This window comes from Triplophysa rosa, linkage group LG7, assembly GCF_024868665.1.
Source record: "Triplophysa rosa linkage group LG7, Trosa_1v2, whole genome shotgun sequence".
NCBI classification, from domain to species: Eukaryota; Metazoa; Chordata; class Actinopteri; order Cypriniformes; family Nemacheilidae; genus Triplophysa; species Triplophysa rosa.
Genome location: NC_079896.1, coordinates 8741167 through 8755830, shown reverse-complemented (window position 1 = coordinate 8755830; position 14664 = coordinate 8741167). Strand labels below are relative to the sequence as shown.

General features: G+C 37.8%; 1 protein-coding gene and 1 long non-coding RNA gene across 7 annotated transcripts in view; one reads left to right on the top strand and one right to left on the bottom strand.

The window, feature by feature from the left end:
• The window catches only part of dnajc6 (DnaJ (Hsp40) homolog, subfamily C, member 6), a 35715-nt gene extending 27427 nt beyond the window's left edge, over positions 1-8288 (top strand). For 4 of the 6 annotated variants that reach the window (XM_057337573.1, XM_057337570.1, XM_057337569.1 and 1 more), the window contains 7 exons: positions 2861-3010; positions 3644-3739; positions 4032-4169; positions 4249-4581; positions 5110-5258; positions 5672-5848; positions 6177-8288. In XM_057337573.1, the coding sequence (XP_057193556.1) occupies positions 2861-3010; positions 3644-3739; positions 4032-4169; positions 4249-4581; positions 5110-5258; positions 5672-5848; positions 6177-6278 (1145 nt within the window). In that variant the 3' untranslated portion in view covers positions 6279-8288. The remainder of the gene's footprint in view (positions 1-2860; positions 3011-3643; positions 3740-4031; positions 4170-4248; positions 4582-5109; positions 5259-5671; positions 5849-6176) is intronic. The other 2 variants (XM_057337574.1, XM_057337571.1) reach the window with 1 other exon arrangement.
• A 682-nt stretch (positions 8289-8970) lies between these two features.
• On the bottom strand, positions 8971-13412 carry LOC130556502 (uncharacterized). Its single transcript, XR_008963230.1, has 2 exons — positions 13293-13412; positions 8971-10765 (listed from the first exon to the last, which is right to left on the bottom strand). It is a non-coding gene; the product is annotated as an uncharacterized LOC130556502 (long non-coding RNA).
• Positions 13413-14664: the final 1252 nt, after the last annotated feature.

Genomic DNA, 14664 nt, shown 5'->3' with positions numbered 1-14664 from the left:
CAGTATTTTTATGTGGACAAATATATTACTATTTAATAGTAAAAAACTAAACAAACTAATTTAGATAAACTAAATGCATCATGCATAAGATGAAGTTAGGTGTTTACCTTTGAAATTATTCTTTCTATTTTTATTAATGTTTCTTATTTATACATTTGTATTAGGCCTATATTGCATTTTGAATGTAATATGGCAATGAAATGTACTAAATGGGTTTAGTTTTCACAGATATGAATGTATGCAATTTCAGCAATAAATATGTACATTTTTCTAAAAAGGAAACAAATTAGTTGTTCATTTTAAGAGACGTGTCTTATTTTCTCTTGTATATTTAGTATGCTCTTTAATAAAGAAAAAGTACTTATTATCCGAATACCCGATTAATCGATGGAAAATCAGTAGAATACTCGATTACTAAAAAAATCGATAGCTGCAGCCCTAAACTGTTTGCGGGCTTTCTTGTACATAATCTTTAAAAGAGGCTTCCTTCTGGGATGACAGTCATGCAAACCAATTTGATGCAGTGTGCGGCGTATGGTTTGAGCCCTGACAGGTTGACCCCCCACCCCCTCAACCTCTGCAGCAATGCTGACAGCACTCATACGTCTATTTCCCAAAGACAACCTCTGGATATGACGCTGAGCACGTGCACTCAACTTCTTTGGTCGACCATGGTGAGGCCTGTTCTGAGTGGAACCTGTACTGTTAAACTGCTGTATGGTCTTGGCCACCATGCTGCAGCTCAGTTTCAGGATCTTGGCAATCTTCTTATAGCCTAGGCCAGGGGTCACCATCTAGCGGACACGTCCGTCCAGACCTCAAAGTCTTTTGACATAATAAATAAATGAACGCCTAACATTATTTTCTAATGCAATCAAATTTATACCAGGCACATCAAGGTCTGCGCAGTAGTAGTTTGAGTCCTACGGCGCTATGGACAGTTAGTTAACTTATGCGCACTGTTGCTACGTTCAGACGTCGATGAGTGAAGAGAGCCGAGACAGACTCGCTGCACAGCACAGATGTAACTGTCAGTGACTGAAAAACAATGTCCTTTTCAAAAGTTAGAAAGGTTGACGCTGAAAACCATGTTTTCCGAGATGAATGGGTCGAGAGATTTGCATTTATTCTTCCTGCATCGACATGCACGAGACCGGTTTGTCTCATTTGCTCGGACTCTGTTGTGGTTGTCAAAAGTGGAAACCTTAAACGGCATTATGAAATTAGACATAGACACTTTGAAGAAACTTACCCGCAGCAGTCCGAGGTAAGGACACGGAAAATATATTAGCTCAAAGCCCAGTAGGAGCGATCTACACGGGCCCTCCCTCACTCACTTACCGCCCAACAACCAGCATATGAATGTTTCCTAAGAATACAGTGGATCTCAGGAAAACATAACAAGACCTTTAGTAAAAGAGTGCATGGAGGCTTCATGTGAAACACTTTTAGAAAGAAAATAAAGACATTAACTAAAAGAAAATATTAAACAAACCCCCCTTTCAGCTGCAACAGCCAGCAGAAGAGCTGAAATGTTATCAGAGTCAAAACTTGATGCTGCTATTTGTTAATCTCAAGTCAGCAGAAAACAACACTTTAGTTTTCTTTTAAAGTTGTTAATGTTGAAATGAATGTATGTTCAGTGCAGGTTTAGAGATTAGGGCATTTTGCACATTTTCCTTCATTATATTGTTGTCGGACATTGTTATGCCATCATATAGATATGAAAAACCATCTATTCATATTTTTAGATATTTAATTGTCCGGACCTCGGCTGGTAAGGAGGGTTCATTTACTGGACCTCAAGCAATTTTAGTTGAAGACTCCTGGCCTAGGCCATCTTTATGTAGAGCAACAATTTTTTTTCAGATCCTCAGAGAGATCTTTGCCATGAGGTGCCATGTTGAACTTCCAGTGACCAGTATGAGAGAGTGAGAGCGATGACACCAAATTTAACACACCTGAGACCTTGTAACACTAAAGAATCACATGACACCGGGGAGAGAAAATGGCTAATTGGGCCCAATTTGGACATTTTCACTTAGGGGTGTACTCACAGCCATCATTAATGGCTGTGTGTTGAGTTATTTTGAATGGACAGCAAATTTACACTGTTATACAAGCTGTACACTCACTACTTTACATTGTAGCAAAGTTTCATTTCTTCAGTGTTGTCACATAAAAAGATATAATAAAATATTTACAAAAATGTGAGGGGTGTACTCACTTCTGTGAGATACTGTATTTCCATATTAAATATTTCTAAATACTACAAAATTGACTGTATTTATATGGCAAAAAGTAGTATATGTGAAAATTTCTATGTATACCAGTATTGATACATAAGCTTGTGAAAGTGAAAAATACAGTATATACAGCCATATTTGTTTGTTTTATTGTAGTTTTTTATTAACTTTTATATTATTGTTTTATTTATTAACTTCTGTTTTCATATTTTGATTTTTAGCAATTTTGTTATGTGCTTTTGTCATGCTATTATTTATTAGTTTAATTATTAAGTTAGGCTCATTATTTAATTAAGTTAAATACATTTTATTTTAGATTTAGTTTCATTTATTTATTTTCAGTTCATAATTTTAGTGGCACAACTTAAACTTATTTGCATTTATTATGTTATGTTTTTCCCAATAATATTTAGGTCAATATTTTATTTGATTAAAAATGGTTTTAATAGTTTTAGTAAACAGCAATAACCATGATTTTTAAAGAAAAGAATAAAATAAATATAATTAATTATTTTTATTAAAATATATAAATTATTTATATATACATAAAATATATAATGCTTTTTAATGTGCATTTTAACTAATTAAAATGAATCCTTTATGTCATTCTACAGCTTTTGACCCGTTTGGGTCTGGCCCTGCTCCCGCCCCTAAGCCGCACGACTTCATGGGGGCATTCCTCGGTCCAGGTAATATGGGGCAGCCAGACCCCTTCCTGCATGCTGCACGATCTCCATCTCCTACAATGCAGAACATGGGCATGGGTAAGGCATGCGTGTCTGCCACTCAGTGCTGCCAGAGTGTGGGCAATATCACCATAACAACCAGCAACTTCTTTTGTGTGAAATCCTCCAGAAACAAACAGCAAGATAGCCTTGCATATGTGCATCTGTTAAACAGTCCTCTAGAAAAAGACAGTGTTAGTGCTAATGGTTGATGTTGTTAGAGAGATGTTGTTTTGTTACTGTTATTTGAGCTTGATCATTTGTTTTGAGTACAGCGTGTAGCAGCATGCGCTCTGTGTAGAAGTGTTACTGGTATTATGTATCTGGGAATACGTGAGGCAGATGAACATCAAAATAGAATACAGCGATACACAGTTTTTACTGAATCACGTTTCAGAAAGAGTAATCTTGGTCATGTCCAGCAAGGCGCCTAAAAACTGTAGGTCAGTTTTTGCAGGGGAATCTTGAATATAGTGCATTATGCTTAGTGTTTGTGAGGGTGTGCTGCATGAATAATAAACAAGAATAATTTCAGACATAAGTATATGCATTTAAATGAAAATAGTTTTTAATAAAAGATTCAAAAGAACATAAGAAACATAGCTGTATCAGTATGTTAGGTATTGAAACTTGTAAATGATACAGTGAGGTAGCAAAATGTTTCCTTAACAGGTCGAAGTTCACCTGTGCCCCCCACTACCCCCACTGTTAACATTCAGCAGCAGAGCTCTACAGGAGCGTGGGAATGGAACAAACAAGCACCTACAGGCAAGTGCCGTTTTAAATACAAGATAACTTATAGCGCCATCTGGTGGCGTCCTTTGCAATTGCACTAAATCAAAAATAAATGACTCGCTCCTCTGCCATCTGGACTGGGATGGTGAGCTCATGATTCAACACTGTTGATGTTTTTCGAAACGTTATACAGCTGGTATCATGCTTTTAAAATCACCAGAGCTTTATCTTTACTTTAGTAATTCTCAAAGCTATTGTCATTCAAATGGTCTGTGCCCGATCAAGACAATTAAACTGTAGGTGATGATTCATCTCATCTCATCAGGTGAAGGGTTTGGGATGGGAAGCAAGTCCGCTAGCACCAGTCCAACTAGCTCAGTGCACAGCACACCCACCCACCAGGCCAAACCCAACACTCAGGACCCTTTTGCGGATCTGGGTAACTTAGGAAGCAATCTGGGAGGTAAAGGAAAAGTTTGTATAAATCTTTGTGAAAGTACACTCTGGATTCACTGGTAACGCCAGCATGTTTTCACGCACAGGTGGATCAGGATTCTCCAGCAAACCCACCACGCCCACTGGTACAGGAGGAGCATTTCCAGCCATGGGCTCCCCCCAGCGTCCTGCTCCCTCTCCGCAGCACACTGCCTCTGGAAGCTGGCATCCCGGTACAGGCTTTCCTTCATGGCAACCTGGTGGTACGGGTCAGTGGCAACCTCCGAACCAGGGAGCACACCACCAGACCCCACCTAAGGCACCTGGACCATCCATGCCTCACACCTCTCCACAGAACAGACCAAATTACAACGTCAGCTTCTCCAATAGGGGCGGAGCATCACCCGGGGGCACTGGAGCAAAAGCACAACCTAACATGGGTCAGTAACTGACAACACCCTCAGTGCATTTACATTTAACGATATACATTGAATCTGTATGCAACACTTCACTTTTACAGCCATGTATCTTTATCTACAAAAGAGGTCCTTGGCTTAAATCTTTCCCAGCCAGTTTTTAATGAAATTGCCAGCCAGCGCAAGCATGTTTAATCGTGGCCCTTAGAATGTTTTCTGAACATACAGTTAGAGAGAACAAAGCCTCTGCTTTAAAAAGATTGTATTGTTCACGTTCTCTTTCATCTCTTCCTGAATGTGGGAAGTTTTCTTTAAAACACAACATTCTGAGCAAAAAAGCAGAGGAAATTGTGTTTTTGTCAAAGACACAGAAAACGCTTTTGCTTGTTTTTGGAGCTGTAAATGCTATGCTAAATTCTTTCAAAAGATAACAGCACCCCCTACTGTATAACAGTGAAAACATGGACAGCTGGAAAAATGTATCAAGTCTTGTCATAAATGACGGAAAAGCTTGTCAATTACGGGGAATAACAATTTCCTGTTTCTTTCCAGGAACCAGGCCAAAGGTTTTGGATGCTAATTTCGATGACCTGCTCTGTGGTCAGGGCTTTGCCGGGGGCAAGGACAAAAAAGGGCCAAAAACCATAGCAGAGATGAGAAAAGAAGAGATGGCAAAAGAGATGGACCCAGAGAAACTTAAGGTGGAAAATAAAAGATTAACAAACATCACACACACCCTTCTGCATGCATTCTGTATGATTTATAAGCTGTTTTATAAGCTAAAAAATGTCCCCACATGGTCAAAATCTACTGGTATTACTATCTTTAAGGTCCCCACACAGTGATGAATACCAGTACACACACACACACACACAGTTTTAACTATGTTGTCATTTTATACAATGGAGAAAATTTGTCAAAAAATAAGGCACAATGTGCTATATACAAAATATTTTTTGCAGCTGTTTTACCTGTATTTTGAGTTTCGCACTGCATGGTGTTGTGTTTTAGGTTTAACAAAAAAATGACCAGAACACTTTTGGTTATTTTCTTTAGTTTTCTTTACAGTGTCGTCTAGTCTCAGTTGTCATCATGTCCCTTGTATGTGTGACAGATCCTTGACTGGATTGAAGGGAAGGAGAGAAACATCAGAGCATTGCTCTCCACCATGAACACAGTGCTTTGGGAGGGGGAGACACGCTGGAAAACTGTAGGCATGGCTGACCTCGTCACACCAGAGCAGGTGAAGAAGGTTTACCGCAAAGCTGTGCTGGTGGTACACCCTGACAAGGTGAGCGACGTATCCGTTTTATCCAGAGCGAATAACAGTCCATTCAAAAAACGACTTCACAGTATTTTAATAGTATGCGTGTGCCTTGAGAATCAAGCACACATTTAACTATGGAAACTAATCTGGAAAATGATTCAGTATTGCAATAATTACAACTTTCTGGATCCAACATGACCAATGAGCGGTTTCGACTTCTGTTTAGTCATTTTAGTGGCATATTTCAGCACAAATTATTTTGTAAACATTCCTTACTTTAATGCAGATTTTGCAATTTAGCTTATATTGAAGTATGAAAATAAATCTGTTTTTACTCTCTTTTCATTTACAGGCTACTGGCCAGCCATATGAACAATATGCCAAGATGATTTTTATGGAACTTAATGATGCCTGGTCAGAATTTGAAAGCCAAGGACAGAAGGCACTATACTGAGACTTAAAATCCAGAAGGTCATCAAGGAAGACCCCAAATCTAAATATGATCGCAACCAGTCAACAGCTCCTTCCCACTTCAGATGTCCCGCAACCCACCACAGCCCATGAAACGCATCTTCTGCCCCACCTCAACATGTCACCTCCAGTATAGTTGTTTGTCTCTCTATCTATTTATCAGGTCAGATCATGCACTAAGCCAACCTAACCAATGTTTTGAGAAGACCGCTATTTAAATAATAGCATTCGACTTTATTCCATAGCATTTGATCGCTGCATAAAGTCAAGGTTGTGTCTTTAAACAGCTGTTAAATATATCTGTAAAGTCATCTCGGCCATTGTTGAATATCTGATAGAAATGGATAGAATCTAATAGAAAGAAGTACAAATGCAGAGGAATCTCGGATGAGAGGTGAAGCACTTTAACAAATAGAAAAACGTATCCAGATTCTCTAGGATCCATTTTTCAAAACACCTGTGAAATATGTAAGTGGGTCTCAGGTTTTTCCACTCCAGAGGTAAGAGGTTTAGGCAAATATGCACGAATGAAAGAACACTTTTGAAGCCTTGCATCAATGTCTTGTATCATGTAACGTTATTCTTTCGAAAGCTAGGAGTTTTACCAGTAGCCGTGCATTGGAGTACATACGTTTTTAGTGGGTAAAAGCACAAGGAAAAGACTAAGAAATGTGCATCATGCAGCTAATAATGTACTGTTCCTTCTGAATCTGTGTTTGCGGGTTGTCAGACTACATTTAAAAAACATTGAATTTGATCAGTGAAAAGCAGCAGATGTACTTAGTAGATTACTGATCTGTCTGTATATGTTGCACTACAGTTTTCGAACATGAACGGTTAAGAAAATTTGTTTATTTATGTGGTAAAGTAGATAGTATGAAAATGCATCTTGAAGTAACTCGACAAGGCTTCCATTCTGATCTACTGTATACAAGATGAACTCTTAATATCGTCTCAACATACACAATTTATGTTAACCTGATGTAATATATTTTTTAACTGGTTAACGGTGCCCTAATGAATTAATCCCATTCATACAACAATATGTTTTTAACTTATTTAAATACAGAAACTGTTGCTTTTTTCAAGTACTTTTGTCTGCATTCCACAGACTATGTTTACTGAATTGAATTTGCGCAGTGCTTTTCGACTATGTTCATTTATTCTGGATTCTGCGTTTTTGATGAGACTACTCATAAAGAATGTTATTGAAAATGGTTAAAAAATGACATCGTTTCATTGATCCATAGGTGTCTTTTAAACCGATTGAACATATCATGTGGACCATAACGTTCATATTTTCAACAGCTGGTTTTCCATATGAACTCTCATTAACATTAGGCAACAGCAGTGGATCGATCTTCAAAATCCAGCTCTGTTTCGCCCATCTTGGCATCCACGTAATGTACTGCATGTTCGACTGTAAGCGGCACATAGTCCAGCCGAAGTTTCTAGAGTGTTCAGCCACTAATCTGCCCTTTCTCTTCTCAGTATATTTGCACTTGAATGGCATTAGGTAAATACAGCACACACTTGTGCCGAAACTTGCAGTACCTGCTGTACATCTCATTCATGCTTTCTCTTTTTGTGCTTTGGATCACACAGTGATCTGTTTGCCGTCAATGATCTTTCCCTTCATACAGACCAGTGCTGAAGACTTCAATGCACATAATGGATAAAGACAACTATCTTGAACTGATGATGCCGTGTATCCACAATGGAGCCCCAACCCTTGTGAACTGAGCTGTTTAGCTACAAACTTAGGATATCATATGTTCAAAAGCTAACCTCTGTATACAGTAGTGAATGTGTGGTGTTCTCAATAATGATGTTCTCTGTAAGGAAGTGATAAGATTTGGATACAGCTCTGTGTTTGTCTGCTGTATCAGTATTATTGTGAGATAAATTTGTTTTGTGTCTTTTTTTTTGTTCTCCGTATGGATCTGTATATATGATGATGTGTGTTGCGCAAATAAATGGGAAACAAAACGTGGGCAAGGAAAGAGGAACAGTTGAAAGCTAAAGCAAGAAGTGTTCACGTTGATAATAATAAGATATCTATGACAAGGGTCGTCATCTTAATTTTATCTATTGAACAACAACATCAACAAAAACTTCTAAAATCTTTAAACTGCAGCAGCATGACATGGTTTAAAAAGACTGTTTAATGCTGCTTAAATGTGCCACGAATGTATTTACACCAATATTACATGTTGTAAGATTAATATCATTTTAAATGTGTGTACATTAATAATTAATTATAAAAAAAGATTAAAGCAAAGTTTAAGGCTGATGCTAATGTATTTCAGTTGAGTCCAACATAAATATACAATTGTATGTTTATGTTAATCGTATAAAACAAATATTTGCAGTTATTTATTTTTATTATACTATGATTTATTCTGACATTTAAAAAATGTCGAAAACCTTTTTTTTAATTGACATTTTGTACTTTACGTCTACAAATAGTTAACTTAACCAATGAAAAGTACTTTAAAACATCCTGTGACTAAACTTCGAAACGATTGGATCCCACCCCAAAGAAGTGCTTCAACTTTTGGATCGCCTCCTTCTCAAACCGTTAAACATGCTGTAAGTGTCACTGCTTGTTTGCTATACAACGGTAAATAAAGAACTGGTTCCTTGCATATGTACAGCGTTTTCTTTATTAAACAAACACTATGGCCCGATTTCACAGACACGGCTTAACTTAAGCCAGGACTATGCCTTAGTTGAATTAAGATATTTATGTCGCTTTTATAAAATGCCTGAGAAGAATACATTACTGGTGTGCATCTTGAGACAAAACAATGGCGCTGGTTTATTTTAAGATATTTCTGGGCAAGTTATATTGAGTTAAGACAGGTCACGCATTCATTTTAGTCTGGGACTAGCATTAAGCCTTGTCTGTGAAACCGGGCCTACATCCTGTATATATATACGGTTTCAGCGGCGGCAACAAAAACAAACGGAACGTTACGTGTAGCCCGCCCAAATTAACTTCCGGTAGACCTCGGCAAAGAATCAATAAATGTTAAGTAGTTTTAATTTAATACAGTAAATGTAATATGCATTAATATTATCATAAATTAAATATAAAATAAATGGTTATATTACTACCGATCGGACGTTAACTTTGGGACGTCCGGACGCGTGCCTCCTATGAAACCAAGGCTAATGTTCAATGTTGATGAGTGAATAAAGTCTAACATTCTTCGTCAAGCCACGCGCGTAACGTTAGCACTTCGTCTTACATGATATTTTATCCAGATGACAGAAAAACCAATGCTCCAGCTGAAATAAAATGTGATAAACAAGCTTTATACAGTAGATAGAACTGACGTCATAACGAGAGACGCCTCAGCTGCTTTTAGAATCATAACAACGCGGAGAAGACAGACGAGTTGCAGTTTTGTGAATTTCTCAAACTCACGATATCTGGTGAGGTTTTTTCGCGTGCAGTCCTAACGTTACACGTTTGCTAAACAGCAATGCATCGAGGATGGTTTCTTTTGAGGTACAGTACATTTATATACAGCCACTCTGAGTGGCTTTATGGCATAGCATAGCAAAGTATTCATCTCAGTGGCAGTTAGCTAAACAGGTACATCTCGCCTACTGTTTTTATAAAATATCATTATTATTAAATAAGAGGATTAAATAAAATAAAACTTGATGCGTCATTTATGCTGAACCAAAGCTTGAACCAAAACGTGTTCACTCTCAAATCCACGGTTTACCAACAAACAGGGACAATGTTCATTTGCTTTTCCCAGTCCTCTGTGAACACAAATAAATCTCAGTCGATTTGAACTAGTTAAACACGTTTTTCGGGTAGAAAGATTAGACTACACCACATCACATGTTATTTGAGTGCATGTCCACTAGATGGAAGCAATGCTGCAATCAATTGTTTCTTTCACAGCAATTTACCAAAACAATAAATATGTTAGTGTGACACCATACATAAACGTGCCCAAAAGTTAGTATTTAGGAGGATCAGGTGAAAAGACGCATGAAAAACACTTCAGGATGCTGCTGTTAATGTACACCATATGTCAATACAACAAGTACATTAAAACGTGAATGTTAAGGAATTTTGCCTTTTTTGTCTAAAGACAAAAACACATTTTTTTTGTCAGACCATGATCAAAACGGTGCATGCACCGTACCATTATGTTGAAAAGTGGAGTCATTCTTTCACTAAAGGCCCATAACAAAGACTCTCTTGTGTGAGCACTCGTCCTTAAAATAAGGGAACGCTGACTCACACCCATGTAAGTGACTGCAATGGGGTGTAATTCTGCCCCATTCAAGCTTTGCAGCTCAGGAAGAAATAATGTCTCCACCTTGTTAATCTTTATAGTTCCCACATGTCCTTTAGTCTCTCCAGCGTTGGTGCAGTGCGTGTTTTGTGTCCTCTGTTGTGTTTGCCCTCTGAGATTTCTTGTTTCTGGCTTTTGAGTGTCACTGTCAATATGAGTATTTACATATGAAAAGATTAAGTTCATTTCCATTTTTTTGTTGTGCATTCCAAGTAGGCCTAATATCAATCAAACTGCAGATAGGTTTTTTCAAATTAGTCAAAAAACAACTACAGTAACTAACTAACTAACACAATGAAACATAATAACATAATAAAAAGATCATTTTAGAAATTTTTTACAAACAAATTTTGTTAAGGACATTGGCGTTCAATTGGATAGCAACCTGTCTTTTGAAAACCACATCTCAAACGTCACAAAAACAGCCTTCTACCATCTAAGGAACATTGCCAAGCTGCAGAATATTCGGTGTATTTCTGATGCAGAAAAACTAGTTCATGCATTTATAACTTCAAGACTTGATTATTGTAATGCACTACTTAAGGGGGATTTTTACTTCTGCATCGGACCTACGCCGTAGCCTACTCAGAGACACGCACCTCTCCAAAAATGTAATAGCACGTCAATGCGACACGGACCGCAAGCGCTGTGATTGGTCTGCTTAAACCCTCTCTCTTCAGGTAAAAAAAACTCAGTGATAGCGTCGTGTTACTCATACGTATTTCCGAACGAATTATATACATCAATTACATGTTCTTCTGTATGTAACAACTCAAGCTGCAAAAGTGCCTGTTTACTTGCCACTATCACTGCTAAATGCTTCATACAGCGTACAACGAACCGCTTCTTTTCTGTTCTTGTATTGGTTACACAAGCAACACGCATGTGGACACTGACGCCTAGTGGCCATTGCCTGTCCACGCAGAAAACAGCTCACACGTATAAACAAAAACGGGCGCATTGCCTACGGCGTAGGTCGAGTAGTATCTGACTGCAATATCGCAGGCTGCACTCTCAGGACCGCATTTTTGGGGACGCATTTGTAGGACCCTGCGACAACGGAAGTGTCGAGTCGAGTGCATTTCCAGAGTGGACGACAATCAGAGTGTGAGTGTCAAATTTGAATGAATTTTTATTAGTTCAACATTAAAAACATTTAACATCTTATTGAAAAGTAAGTGTAGCCGAAGTGAGTTGCTAAATAGTCTTGAATGCAATATATAGCCACAATATAAGCTTCTAATGCTGTAAAACGAGTTTATTCGTTTAGCGAAACTGTAGCACGACTGGCAAGTTTATGTTGATTTTGTGACTATGGGATGATTATTAATTCTAGCCCTAGCCAGCACAATAAACTGTAGCACTCTTCGTTGTGAAACCTTGTTAATTACTCATTGTTTTTCCATTTTAAGTAATTTAAATTAATCTTAATGAATTGTCTCATGCGCACAGTCAATTTGTTAATCCCACGATGCATGTCTCTTCATTTTGACACGGTTTCTATTATATTGTTTGTTACATTTGACATCATAATAATTGACTGTTAAAATACCATGTGCTAGATTTTGTAATGCACTGTGTAGTCTATTCAAGGACACAGCAGGCAGTAGTATGACAAAAGATTAATAAATAAATTGGTCAAGTACTAGGCTTCGGCCTAATTTAAGTCTATTTATTTATATTGTTTTGTGTGTGTGTGTGTGTGTGTGTGTGTGTGTGTGTGTGTGTGTGTGTGTGTTCAACTGTTAAGTTGTGATTTTATAAAATAAACACAATCTTAAATCTGAACCCAGAGTCATCATTGTGTCTTCACTCTGTACTTGAAATGTGGTTGATCTAGTGACTGAAAAGGCTATACCATGATTTCTTGTTTATATTAATATTTTTACTTATTATATCATTCTAGTTAGTCACAGTAATTAGCCTACTCAACATTCAGCTGTTAGCAATAAGGTTTAATTGCATGAAATATAATATTTCGGTGTAATAAACCTTTTAAAAACTAAGTAATTAGAATTGGGTGGATATACTGTCTTTGTTGCACTTTTTTGGTCCTCAAAAACTAGGGTCCTTGGTTCTCTCCTAACGCCGATTCGGTAGGTGGTGCTATAAAAAAACAATTAGGGTCCTAGAAGTGCGGCCCCAGAAGTGCGGTCCTGAGAGTGCAGCCTCCGATATCGCAGTCGGATAATATTGTGTAGGTCCGACGCAGAAGTAAAAATACCCCTTTAGTGGTTGTCCTGCATCATCATTAAATAAATTACAGCTTGTTCAAAATGCAGCTGGTAGAGTTCTTACAAGGTCTAGAAAATTTGACCACATAACACGAATTTTATCATCCCTACACTGGCCACCCATTAAGTACCGTATAGACTGAAGTACTTCTGGGGCCGGTTGCACCAGCTGTGCGTATGTTACAACTTAGCTTAGCCTAGTTTTGACTTAAACGGGCACTAAGTTACAACTTGCACAATGCTAAATATTTTTGAGTTGCACCATTCAACTTAGTTGAAGCGTAATGTTACGTATAAACTAAATATTTACGGAAGCCTCCCGTCAGAAGAAACTGTAGGAATAAAATAGCAGACTCACTGAACTAACTGAAAAAGCTCTCATTCGACATTCTTCAATGATTTACACACATGATAATGCTGACCTTTACAGTCACTTACCTTTTAAAGGGGTGATATGACACGGCTAAAACGAATATTACGGTTTGTTTTAGATGTAATGCAATGTGTATACACGATTTAAGGTTCAAAAACACTGTATTTGCCACATACCGTGCCTGTTTGTATCTCCTCTTTGCCCCGCCTCTCTGAAACGCGCAGATTTCTACAAAGCTCTGAGAAGCGAGGTGTGCTATGATTGGCCAGTTAACCAGTGTGTAGTGATTGGTCGAATACTGCAACGTGTGACGGAAATGTAACGCCTCTTACCATATTTGGAACATCAGGTTCCAAAGCAATTGTACTGACAGGTACGCCCACCATACTTGCGTATACATTTGGGCGGTCTTAGTCAAATCATACCACAAACTGAAGTGGATTTGTGGGGGTGTGGTTACACGAGGCGTTTCAGGCAGGTCTGGGTGAGCATTCACTTTTAGATAGAATGCATCTTTTGTTCCCACACTTTCATTTGTGCAATTTTACGTGTCTAATACATGCATGGGCAACTTATAACACACCAAAGACAGAAAAACACGTATTCGTGCGATATGACCCCTGTAGCTGCACCGATCCAATAAATAACGGCCACGAATCATATAGATGTCTTTTAGAATTTTTATTTGCTCTCTCTGTTGTTTCCGAAGATGCCACGGTCTATGAAAGACACCGTGAAAACTACAAAAAATAAAGACAAACTACTTAACCACATCTCTCAGTCATCATTCACTTTCACAAATCACAATCCTTCAACAATTAGTCCCATTCACCACATCATTACATATTGTTACAAAGCAGAACACATTACATTACACACGTGAAAGCACATAAACTCTATAACAATAACAAACATTAACAAATACCGTGCAGAATACACCATATGCAGAATTTATACGTTTTGAAGAAGCCGCATGTGTTACAACCTGTTCGCATCCATATTGCTCTCTGTCTTCCTGTAAAGCTGCTTTGAAACAATGAAACATTGTAAAAAGCGCTATATAAATACAACTTTTTTTTGCAAATAAACTCATTATATGCTTAATGTGTTTTTGGATTTAACTCTTTTTTTAAGAAGTATTTCTTAAAATTTATAGAATAATGCGTTGGTAGTGCAAAAGTCATGGGTTTGATTCCCAAAGAGCACATGTATAGTTTGGATGCAATGTTTGGATAAAAGTGTCAAATGCGTAAATGTAAAATATTGATCTGCCTTGAGTCCTATTTTTTTGTTTGTCGTGTGGCTGGAGATTAAAGGTTTATCAGTAATGTATTTGGTAAGGCAATATTTCCGCTAGGATTTTTTTAAACTGGTGCTTGGTGACCTCGCTAATTATATTCGTGACGTCATCACATAGTGTGAGCATTGCTTTCAGTA